The 27,707-nt window shown below is 41.2% G+C and overlaps 1 protein-coding gene across 1 annotated transcript in view; it reads left to right on the top strand.

The window, feature by feature from the left end:
- LOC137433067 (A disintegrin and metalloproteinase with thrombospondin motifs 3) overlaps positions 1-27,707 on the top strand; it is a 388,598-nt gene that overhangs the window by 262,474 nt on the left and 98,417 nt on the right. The window contains exons 11-18 of the mRNA XM_068125510.2: positions 652-765; positions 876-1,024; positions 3,160-3,329; positions 7,556-7,689; positions 8,373-8,496; positions 15,748-15,828; positions 23,532-23,695; positions 27,222-27,405. Coding sequence (XP_067981611.2) covers positions 652-765; positions 876-1,024; positions 3,160-3,329; positions 7,556-7,689; positions 8,373-8,496; positions 15,748-15,828; positions 23,532-23,695; positions 27,222-27,405 — 1,120 coding nt within the window. The remainder of the gene's footprint in view (positions 1-651; positions 766-875; positions 1,025-3,159; positions 3,330-7,555; positions 7,690-8,372; positions 8,497-15,747; positions 15,829-23,531; positions 23,696-27,221; positions 27,406-27,707) is intronic.

Raw genomic sequence — 27,707 nt, forward strand, 5'->3', positions numbered from 1 at the left:
ATACACACATGTATAATGTACATACACACATGCACACACAACAGAATCCCATTTTTCATGAAAAGTCACCATTTTTTTTACAAAACCACGCTCCGCTCCGTCCCGGTGCGCTCCGGCTGGAGTACACCCCTGGATCACCCTCAGTCCAGGGTATGCAGTGGTTAGTGGGTGCTCTCTTTCCTTCCATGATCTGGACATTACTGGACATGGAGATGGTGCATTACTGAACTATAGTAGTACAATATAAAATGTGGATGTGTTTTGTGTGTGTGTTCCGTGGTATGTTTCTGTTTATATTTTTGTACATTCAGGTGTGTTCGTATGTTTTGAACAGGTGCACATCTACACATGCAATGCTGAGTCAATGTGCAAATTGCAAGTCTCTTTTTAACAGTGTCATCTTTACTATCTCTCCTACCAAGCTCTTACTATCACCACGCTGTTATGGTATTTCCTGTAGTGATACTAGTATCACTACAGGAAATACATTCAGACAAGACAACTCAGACACTTGTGTGCTGGTGCTCTTTTGATGCTTACCTGAAGAAATTCCATACAAAAACCTAATTGAAAATAAAATATTTCCATTTATATTTTGCTTTATGCTTTCCGAGGAGACTGTACACGTGTATGTGTCTTACTTTGCAATAGTTTCGAACATCAGACCCGTGCAAGCAGCTGTGGTGCAGTCATCCAGACAATGCGTTCTTCTGCAAGACTAAGAAGGGACCACCCCTAGATGGCACCGATTGTGGTGTTGGAAAGGTGAGGATAAGTGAGAAGGATGTAGTGTAGATCAAAGAGAACAAATGTACACATTGTGGTGACAAAGTGAAATGTCTGCTGTGAGTGCGTGTGCGTGTGCGTGTGCACAGTGGTGTTTTAAGGGCCATTGTCTATGGAAGAGTCAAGAGCACATGGGCAGCCTGGATGGAACCTGGGGAGGCTGGAGCTCCTTTTCAGGCTGTTCACGATCCTGCGGAGGGGGAGTCAAATCGAGGTCTCGCCGGTGCCTCAGCCCTGCGTGTGTACCTTTTATTACATACCTGAAACTTTTATGTCTAAATATTCACCAAATATGCCTCAAAGCACTTGTCCAATTATAACTGAACAATATTAACAAACATCTTGCTGTATTGTAAGCCTATACATTGGTAAAGCTCGTACTATAATTATGTACAGTGCATTCAGAAAGTATTCAGACCCCTTCACTTTTTTCACATTTTGCTATGTTGCAGCCTTATGCTGAAATCATTTAAATTCATTTTTTCCCTCATCAATCTACACTCAATACCGCATAATGACAAAGAGAAAACAGGATTTTAGAAATTTTTGCAAATTTATTTAAAAAACAAACAAACTGAAATATCACATTGACATAAGTATTCAGACCCTTTGCTATGACACTTGAAATTTATCTCAGGTGCCTCCCATTTCTCTTGATCATCTTTGAGATGTTTCTACACCTTGATTGGAGTCCACCTGTGGTAAATTCAATTGATTGGACATGATTTGGAAAGACACACACCTGTCCATATAAGGTCTCACAGCTGACGATGCATATCAGAGCAAAAACCAAGCCATGAGGTCAAAGGAACTGCCTGCAAAGCTCAAAGACAGGATTGTGGGTCAATGCCATTCATCCCACTATCAAAAGGGTCAATGCCATTCCTTCAAGGAGTGATCCCACTCTCAAAAGGGTCAATGCCATTCCTTCAAGGAGTGATCCCACTATCAAAAGGGTCAATGCCATTCCTTCAAGGAGTGATCCCACTATCAAAAGGGTCAATGCCATTCCTTCAAGGAGTGATTCCACTATCAAAAGGGTCAATGCCATTCCTTCAAGGAGTGATCCCACTCTCAAAAGGGTCAATGCCATTCCTTCAAGGAGTGATCCCACTATCAAAAGGGTCAATGCCATTCCTTCAAGGAGTGATCCCACTATCAAAAGGGTCAATGCCATTCCTTCAAGGAGTGATTCCACTATCAAAAGGGTCAATGCCATTCCTTCAAGGAGTGATCCCACTCTCAAAAGGGTCAATGCCATTCCTTCAAGGAGTGATTCCACTATCAAAAGGGTCAATGCCATTCCTTCAAGGAGTGATCCCACTCTCAAAAGGGTCAATGCCATTCCTTCAAGGAGTGATCCCACTATCAAAAGGGTCAATGCCATTCCTTCAAGGAGTGATCCCACTCTCAAAAGGGTCAATGCCATTCCTTCAAGGAGTGATCCCACTATCAAAAGGGTCAATGCCATTCCTTCAAGGAGTGATCCCACTCTCAAAAGGGTCAATGCCATTCCTTCAAGGAGTGATCCCACTATCAAAAGGGTCAATGCCATTCCTTCAAGGAGTGATCCCACTATCAAAAGGGTCAATGCCATTCCTTCAAGGAGTGATTCCACTATCAAAAGGGTCAATGCCATTCCTTCAAGGAGTGATCCCACTCTCAAAAGGGTCAATGCCATTCCTTCAAGGAGTGATCCCACTATCAAAAGGGTCAATGCCATTCCTTCAAGGAGTGATCCCACTATCAAAAGGGTCAATGCCATTCCTTCAAGGAGTGATTCCACTATCAAAAGGGTCAATGCCATTCCTTCAAGGAGTGATCCCACTATCAAAAGGATCAATGTCATTCCTTCAAGGAGTGATCCCACTATCAAAAGGATCAATGTCATTCCTTCAAGGAGTGATCCCACTATCAAAAGGGTCAATGCCATTCCTTCAAGGAGTGATCCCACTATCAAAAGGATCAATGTCATTCCTTCAAGGAGTGATCCCACTATCAAAAGGGTCAATGCCATTCCTTCAATAGAGTGATGCATCGGGTAGTGCATTCCTTGTCTTTAAGAAGGGATGTTAAAGTGAGTATCCTAACTCTTTCCACTTCAGTAAATAAAAATTGGAAAGTAGCAAAATAATCCATTTTTGGACCAATGCAATGACCAGGTGAACCTTGATGTTTCAATAAATAGTTTGATTATGTAACTTTGGTAAATGAGATGAGGAGGTGACAGGCGTAAGAGGCCAAATGAGCCAATTCTTGGTGCTGAGTTTTAATATTACTATCATTATTGTTGTTATTATTATTATTACTATAAGTAGTAACAAACAAATATATCATGTGTTATCATAAAGGCCTTTGTTATCTTTCTCACAGATTGCCATTCGGTGGATCTAGTTGCCTAGACTTACCAGAGGAATTCCGTCTCTGTAACAAAGACCCATGTTTTCCAAACGAGGATTTCCGTGGATCACAGTGCAGAAGCTACGACTCGCAAATCTATAACAACAAATGGCATCATTGGTTGCCATACGAACACCCTGATGGTAAATCTCGAAACCGCACTCTTTCCCCGAGGGACACAGAAATTGACATTCTCGGTGTTTTTAATGAACCTTGCAATGCAGCAGTGAGGTGTTTCAACAGGATGTAATAATATCCAGCCATAATATTCACCTAAACACATCAAAAAAAGACAAAACAAAAATCAAAGTAAAAATTGAAAACCAGGTTACAATCTGAAGTCATTCTGCTCCATATTGTATTCCCTGGTTCCTCTTCAAACGTGTGGCCGAAGGTGGAACCTGCAGCTTATTTGCTTTGGCATAAGCGTGGTTTTTACACCTGTCAAAAGTATTCCATTTAGTACACTAGTGAGGTACCCGTGCTACGCACGGGTGTGAGGCCAGAAGCAAACAGACAATGCATAAACGGCTAATGCTAAAGCATGAAAACAATAAATTCCACATTCCTGTAGTACCTTCAGTCGCACATCAGACATAGACAGCAAGTTTGTGAAGGACTTCCATGAAAAACGTACCCGTTGGCAAACAAACGGGTACGTTTGTTCCATACCCAGTCAATGGCGAATCTGCATATGGCAATCCACGAATTCTCGTTTAGAAAGTAGAAACCATCACGGCATTTCGTCATTCACTTGAACTCGATATCTCTTTTTTCATTCCAAACAGCATAACTCCAATCACAAATTAAATAGCATTGATATAAAAAATAAACTTTTAACAACATTCGTGACATAAACAAATATTTAAATCCTGATGTGAAGTTCCGTATGGTTGGGTGAATACAATTACGAATTCAAAATCGTAATTGCATTCATTCAATTCCAATCATCATTTGATATTTTAACAAAATGATTAACACGATTAACATTTAACGATTTAATATTACGATTGAATGACGGTTGTATTGGGATATTATCAAACCCGCGCATTGCCGTAATCTGTCCACTTCCGCATTCGCGGCAGGTTCGTAATTCTCATCAAAATCGAAACAGTATTTGTAGAATTTCAATAAAAGCCACATCACTTCATATCGGTAAATATTATTCCATAGTGTTTGGGAAAATTGGAAAATTGGAAAAATTGGAAAAACAATATAGCCTATTTTACTCCCAGGGGTCCCAGGATTACCCACCTAAAATATCGTTGCGATCGGTTCAGCCGTTTTTGCGGTACCTTCGAACGGACAGACGGATATTTGGTGAATTATAGTAAGATTGTGATAATGTTCAGGACATTATAAACCAATTCGTCTTCACACGTGCAAGACGAAAACCTAGTTTTCACTATCGAAGCCTGAAATGAATTGCTCTTATTCACTCACTTCACTTTGCTGAAAGGTGCTCCCCCTAACGAGGCATTGATCCTCCTCCCAGACATTGATCCTTTTACTATGGTAAAATGGATGCACAGGCATGTTTGATCCAAGTTTCCTCTTCCTATATCTAACTCGAACGAAGTCGATGCCTCATCATCGCAAAGCCCACGCTTCCCATCAAGCACAAGGTTGAAAGATGGCAAAAAGTTCCACCAGGTATGACCCAATATTAAATTTTGATTTAAAAAATTCTGCTTTGACCTCCGTGACCCCAAGCCCCACCCCCTGCGGCACGAACCGGAGGTCAAATCCAAAAAAATCAGCACATATTTCATGCGTCCTCCAATGTTGATTTCATACGTAAAGTTTCATTGGAAATGTTTTTAAAATGTGTCTAATTGCATTGTTTTGTTATTTGATCTTTTGACCCTGGACCAGGGGGCGGGGCCAAACTGATACTGCTCTTGCACCTTTGTGCCCTGTGGTGATCATAACTACCGAGTTTGATGAATTTCTGCTCATTCGTTTAAGAGGAGATAGCGTGACAGACACACGGGGCCAATTACAATATCCCCCCGTTTTTTTTCAAAAAGCATCAGGATAAAATGTCTATTTTTATTTCTTGCGAAATCGAAGATTTTTCAAGTATATTGGTCGGTTGCGTTTGTTATTACTTGGCCAAAAAAAAAAAAACATTTGCAAGTATGTTGATCACTCCGGTTTGTGTGTGTTTGTTTGTCTGTCCGCTCACTTATACTTGCCTACAGGTCACAATTTTAAAATCTTCACGAAACTTCACCAAATGGTAGAGTTTGTGGTCCGACAAAATCCTATATATTTTTGAGGTCAAAAGGTCAACATAGGCCAAAGGTCAACCACTTTTTTCAAATTTCTAAAATCCTCAATTTTCATCCGATTGACTTGAAATTTGAATAGGATTTTCATGTCAGCTAAATGAATTCAATCACCAACTATTTTTGAGATCAGCATCGGCTAAAAAGTCAACTTAAGCCAAAGGTCAACAACAATTTCAAATTTCTAAAATCCTCAATTTTCATCCGATTTACTTAAAATTTGAATGGGATTTACACATCAGCTAACTGAATTCAACCACCAACTACTTTTGAGATCAGCATAGGCGAAAAGGTCAACATAGACCACGGGTCAACAATTATTTCAAATTTCTAAAATCCCCAATTTTCATCCGATTGACTTGGAATTTGAATGGGATTTTCATATCAGCCAACTGAATTCAAGCACCAACTATTTTTGAGATCAACATGGGTCAAAAGGTCAACATAGGCCAAAGGTTAACCACTTTTTTCTAATATCTAAAATCCTCAATTTTCATCCGATTGACTTGAAATCTGAATAGGATTTGCATATCAACTTACTGAAACTAACCACCAACTATTTTTGAGGTCACCATAGGCCAAATTTCTAAAATTGTCAATATTCATCCGATTAACTTAAACTTTGAAGACGATTTGCATATCAGGTCACTGAATTCTACACACAAATTATTTTTGAGGTCAAAAGGATTCTCTACTGAGTGCCATTCTACTTTGTTCTGTTTTGCCAAGTGTTGCTCTATGAGTGATTTTTTTCATTTTTATTTTGATCTTACTCTCGATGTTTTGCTGTGTATTATTTACAATTCAGCATATAAAAAGGCCGTGATCAATATCATATAAAGAATCGCCTCGCTTCCTGAATGTATAGCAGACCTATATACACCGCTTAATTTTAATGATGACGATGACCATTCCTTTTTGCACCGTGACAATGCATATGGCTGCCGAAGCAGTTTCCTTGGTTATTGGGCACAATCCTGGACTGGTCTCCACTCTGACGCAGGATACCTGAATGGCTCATTCATCCCAGCAAGCTGGTGCTCAATTTCCCGACCTCGGAATGATGACAGGCTGAGTCAAACCATCTGGCGTTAATTGAACGATTGACTGGAATTCGAACCCAGGATCCTAGTATCCCAAACCAGCACCCTAACCGCTAAGCCAACACCAGGCTAAACCACCTAATTTTACGCTGTGTGTAGAGGTACGCCGCCTAATTTTATTTTTCCCATTAGCAAAATCTGTTGGTTTTTTGCAATTCCTCAAAGATTGATAATACCGTCAGTGAAGCGACGGGTCTTGTATTCTTGTCCTTGGTAAACCGTCAATTGAATGGAAAAAAAAAACTTACCAATTTGTTGTGAAAATTCGACCTGAGTTTTCATATGCAATACGAACATAACACCGCCATCTTCCTCTTCAAAAACATCGTCTTAATCTGAATCGCTCACGCAAGGTTCGAACCGATATGGATTTACAATTCCTCCGAAAGTGTTTCTATCACGAATCTTGTCTCCAATAGCTCCTTCACACTCCCACTGATCAGTTTCACCATGCTGAGAACCCTCAGAGTTGCTAATGATAGAGGAATCAGTATTGGAATCCGAGCTCAGAATGTACTGTTTCTCTACGTAAGTTGTTGTTAGGATGAGGGTGGGTTCATAATGTGACGTCACTGGCGAAATCTAAAATCAACAAACAAGGGCTTTTTTCGACACTGTGATTGGCAAAAAAAAAAAAATTCAAAAACATTTTGCTTTCAGATTGGCCAATGATTTATTATTTTCAATGGTTTTCAGGGGAAAAAATTGTGTTTGGGTTACCTTTTAACAACTTGAAAATATTAACTCAACTTTAGCATTAATTTCACTTCTCCCAGTTGACAACTGTGTATTTGAGTGCTTTTAGAGTTGAATCACAATTTCTCATAGTTTGATTTATTTTTGTAAAATCTGAAGTGTTGCTTCATTGTCCATTTCACCAAATCCTGTAACTGTGTGAGTGAGATGGAGGCTTTTCTCAGTTCGACTTTTCAGTAAATGGGTGTGACTCCTTGTCAATTTTGTAATATTCCAAAGCTTCCAAGAATTGTGAGCTCACATGTCGCTCACAAGAGACTGGTGAAGTTCGACATATGAACCAGGTGCTACATGATGGGACCATGTGCTCCTACTTGGACCTGTTCAGCTTGTGTGTTCGTGGACAATGCATGGTGAGACTTTTATTATTGTCTGCTACACATATCAAATACCATTACGATTATATGATAGGATGGCTATGGATTATTCTTGAGAGAATACTGTCCTGCAAATAGCCCACTGGAAAGAAAAGCAGTTTCTATTTTGTTGCTTTCTTTTATGCTGACTTATCTTTAGCAGAAACTTTTCAATGAAAGAGTAATTTAACGTTTATTTTATTAACCTGGGATATATCACATGATTTAAAGTTAATTTGCCTGTATTAGTGAACAGGAGTTTACTACTAATTTTTTAATGGACCCAATTATTCCCAAATTATTTGTAGGGGACGTTTTTGGTCCAGGTCCTCCATAAACTCAGACCGGTCCTGACATTCGACTGAAGATGGCAGGAATTAGTAATTTATTCTGGCTGCCAGTGATAACTGGCCTAATACTCATGGAAGACACCTTAGGATATTTAACGTGCACCAACGACCATCGCTGTCAGATGGATCCACCAGCTTAATCGGATGGTGGACACACTGACACACTGATGAATCACGCTGCCTGTGAAACACCAGGATGACAGTTTTTAGCTGGGTCGAGAGTCAAACCCAGACAGCTCAAATGTGAGTGTGCATATGTCTAACGTTTGATTTTTTTTTCTAATGTCCAGCCATACCTAATACCAAATGTTATGTCTTCCTCATTTGCAGAAGGTGGGATGTGACATGGAGTTTGGTTCAAACAAAACAGAAGACAAGTGTGGAATATGTGGAGGAGACAATTCTCACTGCCGTACAGTCAAAGGAACAGTGACAAAGACACCAATGAAATTAGGTAAGATTTTACTGTATTACTCCTAACTCAAACTTTGATTTTCTCGTTGTTATCTTCCATACTTGCTGGCCCCAAAAAAACCCTGTAACTCTTCTCATAATTTGATTATGGAGAAGACCGCCCCTGGTACACCTTTGTAAGAAGTGGAAGGAGCGACCGACCTGTGTGATTATGGGTAAAACGTCCTGATCCACCTTCTCGAGGTGGAGCTGTAAACCAGCTGACTTGAATTATTCATTTGGTGACGAACGGATCAGGGTGATCAGGAGAGGAAAGTCTAAATTGCCTCGCTAACTATGAGTGAAACTGAACCATGATGATGACGGAACCATGATCCATGATGATGACCAGGGTTGGTGCCTCCGCTTCTGCAAACCTGCCAACTCATCCAAGAGGCCTACAGAGCATAAAGCAACACGACGGTCCAGCTCCAAATCAAAATGGAGGAACTCAACCAGGATACCCAAATTGAAGGGCTGAAGCTGCTACTATGCCTCAGGATATAAGGGTGCTACTAATGACCAAAACCAATATAGGAATTGGCACATGGAATGTTAGGACATCATCAGCAAGGAAACCTTGAAATACTACTAAATCAGATGCAGAAATTCAAATGGGAAATACCTGGAATTGCTGAAACACACTGGAAAGATGATGGTGAATTATTCATAGATGGCCATAAGATTCTGTGTTCAGGAAATGTATCATTACATAGAGCTGGAGTTGCACTGATCCTCAACAAACATGCACAGAAATCATTCCTGGGAAATAACACTGTTTCTCCAAGACGGATATCGGCAATATTCCAAATGCAAAATGGAGAAATTACCATCATCCAGGTGTATGCTCCCAACTCGACAGACCTGGAAGAAATGTGGATGAATTTTATGACTCACTGCAAAGTGATATTAACAAAGTCCTGAAAAAGGACATATTAATCATCACGGGAGATCTAAATGCCAAGGTTGGCAGTGACGACTCAAATTGTACAGGAGTTATAGGGAAATATGGTTGTGGTAATAACAATGTCAAAGGGGACAAATTACTTACTTTCTGTGCTGCAAGCAACTTGTGTATAACCAACACTATGTTTATGCAAAAAAAAAATAATTCAATAGACAATGCACTTGGGAATCACCTGATCAAAGGACTCGCAATAAAATTGACCACATTATGATTAAAAATCAATGGAAGAGATGTATCACAATTTCATGAAGTCTCCCAAGTGCAGATATAGGATCCGATCACCAATTAGTGCTCGCAAATATTAAATTTAAATTTAAACCTAAACCAAACTACCCAAAGTGGTATGACATTTTCAAACTTGCCCCTCAAATAACAAGAAGAAACTACGAAATTGAAATTGGAGGTAGATTTGCTCCTCTGCTCAATGAGGAAAATACTGATGTTGACCAAGTATGGGAAGGTATCGAGACTGCTTTTAATGACACATCAAAATAAATTCTGGGGAAGAAGAAAGTTTAAAAACAAAAACTTGGATTAGCAAATAATTCATACGACTAAGTGAATAACGCTCCAGAGCAAAATGTGGAAAAAATACAAACCCTAACATGCGGTCAAGGTACCACTCACTTCCTTACAAGAGATATAAAATGGAAAGTCAAAGGATGTAAAGACGAGTGGCTAAAATACTTGTGTGCCAATAACTACCAAGACTAAGGAGGTGTACTTGACCATCAAGAAAATCATCACCGAGTCAAGAACCAGAATGCAAACAGTAAAGAGTAAGGAAGGGGAAGCACTGACAGACGTGCAGGATGTTAAAAACCGCTGGAAGGAAAACTATGAGGACTTGCACAATAAACAAAACTTTGCAAATGAAGAGATGATAAATAACATCCCACAAATGCTGAGCACAGATGAGGAACCAGAAATTCTTCGAGAAGAGGTTTCAATGCTATAAAGATGCTGACTGAAGGATTGACACAATCTACCATTTGTGCAAGTTTGTCTGGAAGAGTGAAGTATTTGCACACGACTGCGGTAAAGCCATCATTACTCCCGTATGCAAAAAGAAGGACAAGTTAAACTGTGAGATCGTCAGAGGCATCAGCTTGCTCAGTCACGCAGGGAAAATCTTAACAACTATTATTCAAACAACAATGACGAAGAAATTAGAAGAAATACTTGATGAAGCGCAAGCTGGATTTCACCCAGGAAGATCAACTATTGATCAATTATATTCACACTAAGACAAATAATAGAAAAATACCTGGAAATGAAATGAACAAGGTCAACAGTGAGTGCTGGAGAGTTTTTTTAGGGGGAAAAAACGTTTTTGAACATTTTGAAAAAAATTATTAATTTTTTTTAATTGCTCTATAGTATCTAAGCATTTGTGGCTATGTAAATGGGAATATTAAATGATTCCTGGCCCCATTATTTAATAGGTGTAGGGAACTGTTTTAGGCCCCCACATAAAATAGAAAAACAACAAAATTTGATTTCCTCAAAATGCCAAGAGGATTAGAACAGCAACAGGCACTATCAGGTACCCCTACTAGTTTACAAATAAAACTATTAGTTGTAGTTATAGAAAAGATTCAGAATAAAATACAAAAATGTAGTTCTTCGCCGCACAAAGTTAAAAAAACACAATGTAAAAAAAAGGAAGTAAGGGGCAAACAGGTTGTAAAAAAAAATAGGACTGCGGGTCCTGAAGCTCAACTGGATCAGGAGCAAGTCACTGAAACCCTCCACAAACCCCCTTAGACCCACAACCCCTCCCTCACCCCCTGTAGCCCCCTTAATGGGTGCAGATTTTGATGCAGTCAGTACACCTTCATTAGGCATCATATATACAGCTTGTGGCCTAGTTTCATCAAAATCGTGGTTTGGTTCAAGCAATAATGACTGAAGTGTTTACAGACTAATTCACTCACTGACTAACTGACTGACTGACTGACTGACTGACTTACTGATCCACATACACTGCTCAATCGCATGAGCTCACCGGACCAAAGCCCAGTTGAGCTAAAAAGGCACAAAGCTGGGAAAAGGGGCACCACATTTGAAAAAGTGCACTATTATCAAACTAGCACGAAGTCCACAATCTGACATAAAAAGTGAGTGGTTTTAACAATACATTTTTCTACATTAAAAAACATAAATTTAACATCCATCTGAGGGATTGCACACACATCGATGCCTCGCCCTGCACCCAAAACCCCGAGACGACAGTTTGCAGTTGGATCTAGATTTAAACCATGGGCCTACCTCTTGGTGTGTGTGCCTACCTCTAGGCCATCCTGCAAACCTAATGCATAACAGAAAAATACCTGGAAATGAACAAGTATGTATATTGCTGTCATATAGACTTTGAAAAAGCATTTGACTCCATGTGGCAAGATGGCTTATGGACGGCACTTAAATTTGCTTTGGCTTCCATATTAAAATCAGCAGTCTACTGCAGGTACTTTACAGCAGGTCAAAGAGGGTAGTAACAGTGAATGGAGATCCCTATTGATATCACCAGGCTACTGCAGGTACTTTACAGCAGGTCAAAGAGGGTAGTAACAGTGAATGGAGATCCCTATTGATATCAGCAGGCTACTGCAGGTACTTTACAGCAAGTCAAAGAGGGAAGTAACAGTGAATGGAGATCCCTATTGATATCACAAGGCTACTGCAGGTACTTTACAGCAGGTCAAAGAGGGTAGTAACAGTGATTGGAGATCCATATTAAAATCAGCAGGCTACTGCAGGTACTTTACAGCAGGTCAGAGAGGGTAGTAACAGTGAATGGAGATCCCTATTGATATCACCAGGCTACTACAGGTACTTTACAGCAGGTCACAGAGGGTAGTGACAGTGAATGGAGATCCCTATTGATATCACAAGGCTACTGCAGGTACTTTACAGCAGGTCAAAGAGGGTAGTAACAGTGAATGGAGATCCCTATTGATATCACCAGGCTACTACAGGTACTTTACAGCAGGTCAAAGAGGGAAGTAACAGTAATTGGAGATCCCTATTGATATCACAAGACTACTTCAGGTACTTTACAGCAGGTCAAAGAGGGTAGTAACAGTGAATGGAGATCCATATTAATATCACCAGGCTACTGCAGGTACTTTACAGCAGGTCAAAGAGGGTAGTAACAGTGAATGGAGATCCCTATTGATATCACCAGGCTACTACAGGTACTTTACAGCAGGTCAAAGAGGGTAGTAACAGTGAATGGAGGTCCCTATTAATATCACAAGGCTGCTGCAGGTACTTTACAGCAGGTCAAAGAGGGTAGTAACAGTGAATGGAGATCCATATTAATATCACCAGGCCACTACAAGTACTCTAAAGCAGGTCAAAGAGGGTAGTAACAGTGATTGGAGATCCCAATTGATATCACAAGGCTACTTCAGGTACTTTACAGCAGGTCAAAGAGGGTAGTAACAGTGATTGGAGATCCCTATTGATATCACAAGGCTACTACAGGTACTTTATTGCAAGTCAAAGAGGGTAGTAACAGTGAATGGAGATCGATATTAATATCACCAGGCCACTACAAGTACTCTAAAGCAGGTCAAAGAGGGTAGTAACAGTGATTGGAGATCCATATTGATATCGCAAGGCTACTTCAGGTATTTTACAGCAAGTCAAAGAGGGTAGTAACAGTGATTGGAGATCCCTATTGATATCACAAGGCTACTACTGGTACTTTACAGCAGGTTAAAGAGGGTAGTAACAGTGATTGGAGATGCCCATTAATATCATTAGGCTACTTCAGGTACTCTAAAGCAGGTCAAAGCAGGTCAATGGGAAAACCACATTTCCAATCTGGCCTCCAAAGCCAGTCGCCGACTGGGCATCCTCCGTCGTGCGAAGTCCTTCCTTGGCATACCTGAGCTCCTCACCACATACAAGGCTTTCATCTGCAGCTCAATGGAATACTGCTCTCCCCTCTGGGCTGGTGCTCCTGCCTCACACCTAGCCCGTCTTCAAGCTGTTGAAACCAAAGCGTTCAGAATCATTGGAATCTCTCGCGATGAAGCTAACTCCAAGGGCCTTTCACTCACTCACCGCAGGCAGGTTGGTGGTCTTTCCGTCTTCTACCGACTCCTCTCTGGCCCTGCCCCCCCCCCCCCCACCCAGCTCTCTCTGGGCTCTGTCCCCCAAATATTCCTACAGGTCGCACAAGATCTGCCTGCAACCCTCTTATGGTTAAACTGCCAAAATCAAGACTCTCTGCTCACCTTCACTCCTTCATTCCTCTTTTCTCCCGCCTCTGGAACAAACTCCCTCACTCTCTTCAATCCCACTCCACCCTCCAGGTCTTTAAAACAGCTGTTCACCACCATCTCTTATCTTCCCCCATCCAAAACCTTGATCTTTTCTACCCCCGCTAATTTCACCCCAAATCCACTTTTTTGAAATACCAACTTCTGTCCTGGAAGTCCTTGGTGTCCTTGTGTTTTATACTTCTCCCTCCCCCCCCCCCCTTCCCACGCCTCCTCCCCCCAAGCCCTCTCCCCCCCACACATCTCCCTGCTCTCAAATGTTGTGTTTGTGTGCTTCACCTTCTCTCCCCCATCTTATCTTCTGCTCCCTCTTTTTATATATTTTGTTTGTCTGGTTGATTTGTTTGTGAAATAAATGTCAGCTCTTTCACGAGCCTCGATTCTGTATACAAAACAGAAAAGAAAAAGAGAAGGTAGTGACAGTGATTGGAGATCCTTATTAAAATCAGCAAGCTACTTCAGGTACTCTCTTCCAAAATCCAGGTTCACTGCTCACCTTCACTCATTTGTTCCTCTTTTCTCCCTCCTGTGGAACCAACATCCTCAGTCTATTCAATGTCGTTCTTCCATCCACGACTTCTTCTCCTAAGGTCATTACCCTGCGCTCACGAAGCGAAAAGCATGTGGCGTACGTGCGTCCGTGTGTATGTGCATGTCTGCAGTTTTAAAATCCATTTTATTGGCAAGCGTTGGTCTGATTGACATCAAATTTTACCGTAGGAGCACCTTCACCTGTAGAATTTTAATTATTCATAATTACGACGTCATAGGTCATGTGGTATGGACGCCATCTTGGAAAAATGTTTCACATCTATATCTCCGAAACCACTGAATGGAAAAAATTGAATCATGGCTCATTGTCAAGAACTCCCCATGGGGAATAAGATATGTTGATGATGATGTCATTGGTGCCTTCATTATGACGTCATAATAACATAATTTGACAAGTACAACGCTTCATGCGATCAGTCTGAATTTTTTTTCTCTGCAACTGTTGGTCCAATGGGCATGAAACTTTCACCATAGGAGCGCCTCCTCCTGTCGAATATTTCAATTATAATTATGACGTCATAGGTCACATGGTACAGGCGCCATCTTGAAAAGCAAAAAACTTTGCATCTCCATATCTATGAAAGCACTCCATGGAAAAAATTGAAACGTGGTTCATTGTAAAGAACTTCGCATGCGGAATAAGTGTTGTTTACGATGATGCCATTGGTGCCTTAATTATTACGTCATAATTCGACAGGGACAACGCTTAGCCTGGTCAGTTTGAAATTTCTTGAGCGTGATCTACGCAACAATTATATTAGGAAATACATATTTAGGATGTAATTGCTCACATAATCTGGCAGCCATATTGTATCAAATAAAAAAACCCTTCAAAAACAGAAGAGCTTGCTCGTATCAAGTTGACCGCAGGATAAGTATTCTATGAATACCATCTTGTTCCCATTCGTACTCATGATGTTTTGTTTCCTCATTAACCCTGTCCAAAGCCACCCCTCTTTGTCAACCCTCCTTTCCATTTATGTGTTCAATTGCTTGCCATTCATGTTTTTTCCTTCTTCTTCTTTCAGCCCTTCATTGTTGTGTTTCAGTTTGCATGCAGCTTGTTCCCCCCTCTGTTCCCCTCCCCATGCTCTCATTCCTCTCCGTGCCCATTCCTCCTCCAAGTGTCTCTCTGTTTTATCCCTTTCACTCTGATGGTGTGTTTCCCACTTTCCACTGTGTTCATTATTTTATGTTCTGTTCTGTTATTTCCTGTGTTCTAGCTCTTCCACAACCCTACACTCTGTATATCCAAAAAATATTCACTCTGCAATTAACATAAATCTGTTTGTTACTTCCTGTAATACTTCCTGTAAATGTTGTTGGGGATGCATTATAGTTGTGTACCCATTTTTACCAGTGAGTGTTCTTCAGTGACATTGTAAACGATGTGAATTGCTGTGCTGTCCGTTATCTTTTCAATAAGTTTTCAATGTTTCAGGATTGCTACGGATGTTTGACATACCAGCAGGAGCCAGGCACATCTACCTTTATGAAGATAAAGCAACTCCTCACTATATCGGTAGGTAATATATTGTACATCAATCCACGTGAAATTCATCATTTGTATAACTTTACCCATTCAAGTTTATTATTACCAGGACTAAGTTGGTTTTGACAATAATGATCAACAAATATCAAGAACTAAAACATCCAAAACTGGAGAGTTCGTAGAACATGATACCCCGCACAGCATTATCATTTTGCGTCAGCCTGTGGCTGCTGGTTGCATCATTGCTGGGAGCGTGGCTGTGCCACTGATGCAGTGCCCCTGTTTCCAGTTATCTGGTACTCATTTTGCTGATCTCAGAAGGATGACGGGTTGAGTCAAACCACCTGGTGTTATTTAACGTCACAAAAGGGGCTCGTACTCAAAACCCTAAGATCTCAAGCCAGCCATCTTGACCGTTAAGCCAACACCATGGGTGTGTGTTTTCAGTTACCAGGTTTTTTGTAGAGTGCTCGCCAAGTGGCTTAATCACTCAAGCAAGGGCTCCATTCAAAACCATAGATAAGGAACGGCAGGCTTGGCAAGCGCTAGCAAGCTGCTTGGTAACTAAACACATCCCAGACCTACCCCACGCAGGTTTCAAGTCTAATAATTAAATTTTAATAAAATAATTATATTGAAGATAGTTAGAAAATCCGGAAGTTTATCGCAACTGAAGCCATCTTATATACATCATCCTCATACACTGTAATGAGATGACTTTGAGTCACAGTTTAGGAGATGGAGGCTTTGTTGACCACCATCGAACACATCGTCCATCGGCAGCGTGCATACATAGCCATATAGCGGCATCCTCTTCCTCACACTTGCCACAGCCTCTCATATTATAGCCGGCGAAGCCGGTGTTGTGAATGAACGCGTACGTATTATGTTGAAAAGCCAGATTTTGCTGAATCCTTTGAGAATTTCGAAGCTTTGACGCACTAAATCGCTCCATGGAGGCCGCCATCTTGCAGATGCGGAAGTATGCATAAAAAATTGTTAAAAAGTTCAATAGGAGTTTGGACGCTGAAAACGGCGTCAAATATTCTAAAATTGACGAAGAATTATTTTTTAGAAATCTCGCGGCCGTAGGGAGTAGTTTTTCACTGCCGGAAATATCCGAAGTTGAGACGGAATTCACCGAATTAATCAAGAAGGAAATTTTATAAATTTTAATCTCATCCAGAATGCAAATGGTGTCATTTTGAGCTAGGTACGGTACCTACTACACCTACCTACTACCAACTACCTAATTACTGATGCCATAGTGATGGGTAAAATAGTGGCAAGAGGCTTTGGCCTCGCCGGCCCATTGCGGCTTTGCAGTCGGGTACTGGTATTATGATATAAAGCATGCTTTTGGAAGTATTATGAAGGCGATTTGTGTTCTACAATAGTCAAGTTTGTGTCCATTACCACATCCTTATAAACACGAAGTTTCCTGTGTGTAATAAAAAACCACCGTTTAGAGGCCATTGCGGGGGTTGGCCTTTTCGGGGACCGTGGTAGTTGTTGTTTTTTGGTCCCCTTTTTTTGAAGCAATGTTTTACGGCCGGATGCCCTTCCTGACGCCAACCCTTTTTGCCGCCTTCAACGACAAACAGGGAATTACCAGTGAACTGGTACTCAATTAGCCGACCTCGGAAGGTATGACAGGCTGAGTCAACCCCCTTGGCATTAATTCGGCGATCGACCGAGATTCGAACCCAGGATCCTAGGATCCTAAAGCCGGCACCCTAGCCGCTAGCCCAACCCTAGCCGCTAGCCCAACACCAGGGATACCCAACACCAGGCCCAACACCAGGGCTAGCCCAACACCTGTGTGTAATGATGATTTTAAATTTTTTGGATTGCCAGGCAGTCAGACAGAGTAAAAAACATGATGTCACTCCTCTCTGTGCACGTATGATCAGGTCGAATCAGAGCCAAAAACACAGTACAATGGCCGATTAATGTTTAAAATATAACACCAATTTAAACAAATTGTTGCTCGATCATAAACCGACGAACATAAAAAGACGATTATAAACCGACTTTGGTCGAATGAAAAAATGACATGGACGATTAACCGTTAACCGAATTTTTAAAGGATTATGTAAATCACACATTCCAAGGAGATTATTCACTGAACAGTCGGTATCCTGGTTTCATGATGTCTTACGAAATGCTTTGGACCTGGTTTCTCAAAAAATCAGAAATGATAATTTCTCCATTTCTATGACGAGCAGCAGCAGCATCGGCATCAGCAGCAGCATCGGCATCAGTATCGGCATCAGCAATAGCAATAGCAACAGCATCAGCAGCAACAGCAATAGAAGCAGCATCAGCATCAGCAACAGCATCAGCAGCAATAGGAGCAGCATCAGCATCAGCAATAGCATCAACAGCAGCAGTAGCAGCAGCTTCAGCATCAGCAAGATACTCAGTGTGAAATCCCCCGGGAATTTGTTAAGGGAATTTTCCAGCGGACGCTTAGTCACGGCAGCTTGCATTTTGTTCATTCTCATGCATATCATTGACCATTTTGATTAATAATAGAGAAACGCGATTGTGTTTTTGTCCGGCACTACCTTGGTTTTCTTATCCCATACATAACTCATTTCCATACATTCGCTCATTCTCACTCACTGGTTTATGCAATGTGATGGGACGCGCAATGTATTGCCCACTATTGAGGACCCAGGGTCGTGCCAACGTTTCTCCTGCCATGAACATGCTGCTTTCACCTTTAAAATGCAAATCAAACATTTTCACAGAGTCTGGACTCATCAAAGAGCTAACGGTAGGTATGCAAGGCAATGCTATCAGGACAACAGGCCTTAATGTGTCTTTCCTTTTAAATTTACATCATCTTGTTCTTGTACAAATTACACACCACTTGAGATACACATTCTGCATCTGTGTGATATCCAGGTAAAATTTAATAAACATATCCTGACCATGTTTACCTGCACCACACTGAAGGTGGATGGAGGTTATGTTTTCACCCCTGTCCACCTGTCTGTTCTCCATGTGAAAAGGATATCTCATAAAGTTGTGGACAGATTCGTACGAAACTTGGTGGAGAGTTTGGGTGTGTGACAAGGAAGAGTTGATTCAATTGTGGTGAAGATCCGAATTCGGATCCGGCCGGATACGAGAGTTGTTTTAAACTTTTAAGTGATTCTTCACCATTGATTGAAAAGGGCCAAAACGATGTATCGCACGATATGTCAAAAAGTTGTGGATGACTTATGACAAAACAAGGTGAATGAGTTGGGTAAGGTAGCAAGAACAAGCGATTCGATTTTGTTCAGATCCGAATCCAGATCTGGCCTATCAGTGGGATACAAACGTAAACTGTTCACCCGGTGGGGGTATGCTCTCTACCGAGTGCTGTTCTGGTTGTCTATATGTTATTTCCTCGTGATGTGTGTTCATTGACCTCCATCTTCTTCGTTTGTACGACGCACAATGCTGCGGGTACGCCTGTGCCACTGACGTGATGCCCTCTGGTGGTTAGGGCAGGAATTTGTCCTTTGTTCATGATGTCAGCGATAACTCGCCGACTCACGAAGGACATCCAAGGATATTTAATGTCCACCAACGAATGCTGGCAGATGGACATCCGTTTAACGTAAATCCGAGGGACAGCACACATTGATGATTCACCTGCCTGTGAAACACGGGGTTCACCTAGAGGCGAGTATCCGTACCTCTAGGCCTTCAGCCACTTGCTCTCCATAAAACAACTTGTTATTTGGTCTAAATATTTCATGTTTAGTTAGTTCCTGAACATTAATCCACCATTATTAAATGTCCCACACCTTTTTTAATCGACTTTAACAAGTTAAGTTTTATTTCTTAAGTTAAAGTATTTCTAAATTTTAGTTAAAGTTTCTAAATTTATTTCTAAGTAAAGTATTTCTTTATTAGGCCAAATATTTCTTCTCTACAATACACAGTGATTGACCATGTTTCATAACATCTTTTGAATAGCATGTTATTCCTTTTTTTTTTTTTTTTTTACAAAACACCCCCTAACAACCCTAACCCTAACCCTAACCCTAACCCTAACCCTAACAACAACTATAGAACTGATTACTATCTAAATACCATAATGGTGAGCTCCAACTTGGCAAACAAACAAAGTAATCAAGGTGCTGCTAGATTATACACCAGATGTCTCTCTACTTGAGAGTAGAGAGACAAATCCAGGCATTATCATCAAGTAAAGACCCCTGAGGTCTGTGACCCAAAACTACAAAATATCAGCTAATCTATTGCTGCAAATAGCAAAGTTAATAAAGCTCTTATGTCGGTGGCGCAATGGTTGGAGCAGCTGATGTGAGTCTCAGAGGTCCACGGCCCGAACCCCATCCAGGTCATACCAAAGACTTGAATAATGGTCCGTGCTGCTTCCTTGCTCGATGCTCATCACTTAACGAGGAATAGAGCACGCACAAACAAACATCGGTTAGTAACCATTGTGCTGGCTTGTGGGTCCTCTACTACTATGGCCTACTCCTCCTGCATCAAGTTCCTTGTAAGATAATAATAATAATAATAATAATAATTATTATTATTATTATTATTTAATTGCACAATGTCAGTGCATTCATTCACCTAGGCCCATTTCTTTGCATGTTATTCCTCTGTTCCTCAGATTGATCTTATGATGTAACATTTTCCTGCTCATCGCATTGTTTACTGCAAATAACACACTGGATTAAGAACACCATTGACAAATTATAAAAAGAAACCACTTGTGAGGTGTGAGTATTACAGCCAATCACAGACATGCAAAAGTAAGACATGGCTACAGCCACAAAATATCTGGGAAATTTACTTAAGTTGTAATTGCTGTCGCAACTGGGCCAGACTTGTAGCAATAAGAATGAACAACTGGTGCACGACAAGAAATCCAAACTGGAAAACTAGAGGAGGCCCTGAAAGAAGGAGAGAGAGACCAAAGATCAGATGAAAAGTTTAAATTTAAAAATTCACCGGAGTTCCACGGTCTCAAATTGCATTGAGTAAAACAGAATGGACCGTGTTGACGAAGGTCTCGACCCTCCACTGGACTAGATCGGCTGGTCAAATCAACTTGCTGCGTCATCGTGTATGTCTGTTTTCATGCAAGGATGTAAAGTGAAGAATTCCCCATTCATTCGTAGTTTGTTTATAATTTGTCTTAATTCCTCATTTTAAAATATGGTAAAAGAAAAGTGTTCCACTAGCACAAGAATAACTTGATCCTCAATAATACGTTTCTGGACCTGTGCATAAAATAACTAAGGATGTTGGACTTCACATTGCAAAAATCTAAAACCGAATCACAAATATACAGATGTTGTCTGAAGTGTACACCGCATATTTATTCAGAAGTGAAGTGTGTGCAGTTAACGGACTCCTAAACACGGAGCTCATGCAATTGTTGCTGAAAGTAATCTGGTGTGCATGTACCATATTACATTGGAAGGTCATGTTGCATGTATGATATTTGCAGACCCAATCAGGTGTAAAGGAAAATCAGGCAGACATAACAAATGACACTGCAGTCTATTTGTATCATGCTCGGTCAATGGGCCATGGCCGAAAGTAACATGATCACGATGCCGATACCCATGAAATTATATCGACTGCAAAGGCATCGGATAGAATAGGCTATGTTGTTGGGATTTGAGTGGGTCATGATCCCAACAGTCGACCATCGCTGATAGTATGGGTAGGCATCACTGAGTGAGCAATAACTGAATTACTCATCGGGAAATAATGTAAAACAGGTGTTTTAACCTGGAACGTTGAGCCAGGTGTTGGCTTAGTGGTTAAGATGGCTGCCTAAAGATCTTACGGTCTTCGAGCCCCTGTCATGCCGTTGAAATAACACCAGGTGGATTGAATCAGCCTGTAATCCTTCCGAGCTTGATAAAATGTGTATGAGCTTACTGGGAACAATAAGTGCTTCCAGAAAATGATGCAACCAGTAGCCACAGGTTGCATACAAAACAACAACAGCAGGGACGGTACTCCAAACAAGATCCGTTTTCACAGCGGCAGAGACCGTCTGTTCATTAGGGTGCAAAGATCAAGGTTTTGGATGGGGGAAGATAAGAGATGGTGGTGAACAGCTGTTTTAAATACCTGGAGGGAGGAGTGGAATTGAAGAGAGTGAGGGAGTTTGTTCCAGAGGCGGGAGAAAAGAGGAATGAAAAGTGAAGGTGAGCAGAGAGTCTTGATTTTGGCAGTTTAACCATAAGATGGTTGCAGGCAGATCTTGTGCGACCTGTAGGAATATTTGGGGGACAGAGCACAGACAGAGCAGGGGGAGCAAGGCCGGAGAGGAGTCGGTGGAAGACAGAAAGACCACGAACCTGCCTGCGGTGAGCGAGAGAAAGTCCCTCGGAATCAGATCATCGCAGGAGATACCAATGATTCTGAAAGGTTACCATGGATACCATAAGAGGAGACCAGTGAGCAGGGCGGGGTACCAGACCGTATCGAAGGCACGTGATATGTCAAGGGAGACAACTCTGATTTCCTGTTTGGCATTGAGGACCTCCATCCATTGTTGAGACAGCAGAAGCAACATGTCCAGAGTAGAGTCGCCTTGTCTGAATCCAAATTGATGATCCGAGATCAAGCCATTGGAGAAGAGGAATGATTTAATATCAGAAGCGATGATGGATTCCATGTCCTTGCTGATTATTGGGAGCTGGCTGATTGGTCTGTAGTTGCAAGGATCTGTTTTTGCACATTTTTTGTTTAAAGCGGAAATGTTCGCTGATTTGCAAGATGATGGCAGATGACTTTGAGCAAAAGAGAGGGTGAGGAGAACAAAGAGAGGGTGAGATAGAGTGGCAGAGCAGGATTTTAGGACCCGTGGGCTGATGCCGTCTGGTCCAGTTGCAGAATCAGAGTTGAGGTTTGACTGAAACTTCTCCACCTTGTCAGGAGAGAAGGACACAGAGTCCAGGAGCATCTGGGTATGACTGGGTACGGTGGGAACAGAGAGAGAGATGAGTTTGGTACACAAGATTTTGTGGCAAACACAGAGTTGAGGCATTCAGGTTTTTCACGTGTGGTGTCAGCTGTGTAGCCATTTGAGGTAAGGGAGGGGATGGAAGGGGAACAAACACCAGAAACAGATTTGACCAGACGCCACCAGGATTTGGCGGAAGGAGACACGTTTGAGAGTTCATTCTTGAGAGTGGAGAGATATTGTTTCCTTGCTCTCCTGAGGGTAGACACACACTTGTTCCGAGCTTTGTGAAAGGAACGGAGATTGCCTTCAGTTGGATTTGCCTTCCAAGAGGCAAAGGCAAGTTGTTTCAGCGCAACTGATTCACCACAAGATTCCGTGTACTATGGACGGGAGGAACTGTATGACAACTGAAGACGAGATGGGATAAATCTGTGCATGAGAGAGAGAGCAGTTTGCTTTGAAAGAATTCCCAGGATGAGTTGATGTTGGAGACAGTAGAGATGGGAGACCAGACTAGAAGTTTGATGGCTGCTTGAAGGCTATGCCAGTCTACTTGAGTGAAATTCCAGATTCCTCACTGTTGAGGTCTTGCCACTCTTGTCAGTTTTTATTGCTTGGCTTACCATTTGCAGGTTATGTTTTAGGTTGGTTTATGTTGTTCTTACCCCACCAATGCAAGATGAAATATCTACCTTGCATTGCACTGATTCTTTAGATATCTTCATTGCATTTTTGTTGCCAAAAACTTTGCTTATGTTTGTGTGAACAGCTATGAGAGATCTGCATACAAGACAACTTCTGCAGAGCGGGCGGAGTGAAGATGCTCACACACGAACATTTCTGGATTCAAATATGCACTGGAAATTTGTCATGGAGGAAGAGCGTGAAAGCCTTAGTACCACAGGGCCTCTGCACAACCCCATCTCAATTCTGGTTTGTACCTCATGCCTCACCATGAATGAGCAAGATGCCTGAAAACCCTGCATCCGATCAATTTTTCCGTCCGATAAATGTATCCACATTTTGCTTTGCTGCTTGGGTTTTGCAATCTTCCTTACAACATTGTACTGTTCCACATATATGACCTTGTTTTTATTCCAAAAAAACTTCAAGGACACTAAGTTTCATCAACTTGGAAGGACACTGCAGAATGCACTTAATGTTTTGAAATATATTTTTTGTTTATTTTGCATTTTCCCTCTCATTAGTCTTTCAAGTCAATCAAATTATCTGCTAATCAGACAGCTTAAAACTGACGAGATGAGCAGCTGTATATGAAACCCACCATTAACAGGGGTTTTGATCTACCTTTTACACTCTACAGGATCACGTCCACAAGAAATGGGGAGGGCAGAGGGGGTTAAAACGGAAATAAATATTGAAAGTGACACTGAACATTTGCATGGACAGGCAGGTTCACACACACGTTCAAGCTCACACACGCTCACACGCACAAAGGTGGATACATCGAGATCTGGGAGGGCTCCGTTCCACCTTCTGAAACCCTCATTTGGAGATAACAACCAACAACACACACACAATACACACACTGTACACACTATACACACACACTATCCACACACACTATCCACACACACGCACTATACATACATAGACACACTATCCACACACACGCACTATACACACACACGCATACTATCCACACACACACACACACACACACACACAATACATACACTGTACACACTATACACACACACTATCCACACACACGCACTATACACACACGCACACTATCCACACACACACACACACACACACACACACACACACACACACACACACACACACACACACACACACACACACACACACACACGCATCTCGTTTTTTTCATTTCTGTTCCTCACAATTCAATCATACACACACACATACACTCACACACACACATACACACACTCACTCACACACACACACACACACACACACACACACACACACACACACACACACACACACACACACACACATACACACATGATTATGACATGAATGATTATGAATGAATTATGAAGACATGATTATTGATTATGCACAAAAGCAAGAAGCTGAGAAGGTGATAACTGTCTCACCACCATCAAAGACAATACTCCAAAGGAGAAAACTACAAACAGAAACCTGGAGTGTTGAGGTGAACGAGATAATCCTCCAATGCAAGTTGTATTCCATACATGAGGCAGGGGGGAGTAAAGGTAATGGTGAACGGTTCAGGAACCACCTGAAAAAAATGAAACTGGCTGCTCGGGTGGAAACAGTCCCCCTTGATAAATTTGAGAAGGTCTTTTCAACAATTAAAATATATCTAGATAAATACAGAATACAAGAAATTACATCTAGGGCAAGGCAACAAGTGGCAAGAGAGATTAGAGTGGGGGGTAGCTAAGTGCTCACCTGAAGGTAAAGACAGAGATGGCAGGAATTTGGCTGAGATGGCATGAGAGGAAGTTTTGGCTGTGCAACAGGATGGAGGACCATACCCGACATAGAGCCGGACCAAAGGCGATAAAGAAAGAGTGTGGCAAGAGGAAAGAATGACAGTATCCTCCTGAAAGAGGGGCAATACCTGTTCAGAGACAAAGACCAGGTGACTCAGGCACAAACGAAGGGGGAAAGAATGGAAAAGGCAGATGCTGATGGGCAGAAAGACAAGGGAGAGCAGCAGAATGAAGGAGAGGAGGATGGTGAAGATGATGAAGAGCAGCATTGACTGGAAGAATAGTTAGCCAACAAAATAGAAGAGATGAAATTGATAAACTTCAGAGAAAGACCAAAACTTTATCACCTAGAAAACAATAAATGGACAAAAATCTTAGTGAGGTGAACCAACCATTTAGTTGGAAAAATGATTTCAAAATCATCCACCTTGAAGGAAATCAATGTCGTCTGTTACGCAGAGGCACTACTTATTCAAGAAAAAGTAACGGGCAAACAACACCAGAAGAAGAAAAAAAGCAGGCCTTACAAATAAAAACCAAATTCCACCTTGGAGACAGAGATTGGAGACGCAAAGAGAGCAACTGCAGAAAGAAGTAGGACAAATACAACAGTTCAGGAAAGGAAACAGACACCCAAAACTAAAATAGAGAATACAAAAAATAAAAAACAAACTCAAAATAGAAATGATAGCAAGGAAGATTTAAAAAAACTATGAAGAACGAAACAACAGAATAAACAAAACCACATGCTTGAAAGTAACACAAAGAGATTTTACCATGAATTGGGGAAACAAAAGCAGAATGTGTCAACTCCCCCTGAAAAAGAAAAACTGGAAAAATTCTGGAAAGGAATTTTAGAAGATCGAAAAGAACATAACAAGAAAGCGGAGTGGATCCCAAACTTGGAAAAGAAGAAGCAACAACTCGAGGAAATTGATTGATTTTGATTAATTAATGATGATTAATTAATTGATTAAACATTGATTAATGATGAAGAGAAACTCAAAAAAACAACTTCAAAAAATGCCAAACTTCAAAAGCCCAGGCTGAGATGGAATTCCAAATTTCTGGCGAAAACAACTTGATGCTCTTCACAATCACCATGCCAGGACATTTATCGAACTGATCCAAGAGGAAAAGGCAGTGGATGAGTGGTTCATAGAAGGGAACACCTTTCTCATACCAAATATCGGAGGTAACCCAACTTCCCCACAAATACCGGCCAATAACATGTCTACCAACCACAACCAAACTGCTGATAGGAATCATCACAGAAATGATGTACCATCATCTAACACAGCATGGAGGTTTAGTGGCAGAACAAAAGGGATGTAAGAGAGGTTGTTATGGAACAATTGACCACCTACTACTGAACAAGGCCAAACTTGAAAATTGCAAAATGTGAATAACTAAATTAACCACTGCTTCGATAGACCACAAAACAACAATAAGAAATCTTTTGACAGTGTACCGGCTATCTGGTCGACAGTGACCAAGCATGCAATTTTCCGACACAAAGAATTGCCACTCTCTTTCCGTCAATGCTTCCGGGGCACTCGCTGCCAACCGTAGGATCACCAATGGCCTGAACACGAGAGGGTCTTCCTCCAATGGGGGACAAATCCATGTCCTCTATTATAAACACCACTGGGGGCGTAGTGAAGCAATTCGATGAATGAACAGGATTAAATAATTAAATTGATATATGTGGGAAAATGTTCTGTACTTGTTTTTAATTAATTTTCTGAAATTTGTAGAATTTGGTTTTCACTTGGAAGTTGTGGGTTATGATGTGTAAATAAATGTGGAAAAAGTCTGATTGAATGCATTTTAATTCCAGGCTATAAGGCATCAAAAGTTGAAAATTTTGAAAGGGGGTGTAGACTTTCTATAGGCATTGTATGATATATGTATATATATACACACACACACACATAATGCATTTTTGCATTGTCTTATTGTGGCACTAATATAATACATAAGCTGCCTTGTTCTTGCCACAGATAAATTCTCGGGCTTATGAGACAAAAGTGACTTTGAGCTACAAATACATTATCCATGAAGACCTTCTCCCACTTCTTGAAAACAACGACCATGATGTTCAAAACAGTGTATTGCAAACTGTCTCCGAGAGCCACAAGTGGGCGCTCAAGAGCTGGGCTAAGTGCTCAAGACGATGTGGTGGAGGTAGGTGGTCGGCTGTTTTGTACAAAACATTTAAGTTCATCTCCTGCAGAATTATATTAGAAGATAGTATAGCTCAGAAGTAGCATACTCACTTTTGAACTCTCGTGTCTGGGTTTGATTCCCAGCCCGGTTTGAAATGATTACTCTGGTTTTTCACAATCGAGGTATTGAGCATGTACTACATCATTCGGGATATTAATCCGGGTTTCTATCCTGTTTGCTGCTGTTTCCTCATGAATAATACGGATCTCATATTGCCTTTTTAAAAGGCTGGACTATTCCGTTATATGCCCTGGATAAAT

Source organism: Myxine glutinosa, chromosome 8, assembly GCF_964187855.1.
Source record: "Myxine glutinosa chromosome 8, kmMyxGlut1.1, whole genome shotgun sequence".
NCBI classification, from domain to species: domain Eukaryota; kingdom Metazoa; phylum Chordata; class Myxini; order Myxiniformes; family Myxinidae; genus Myxine; species Myxine glutinosa.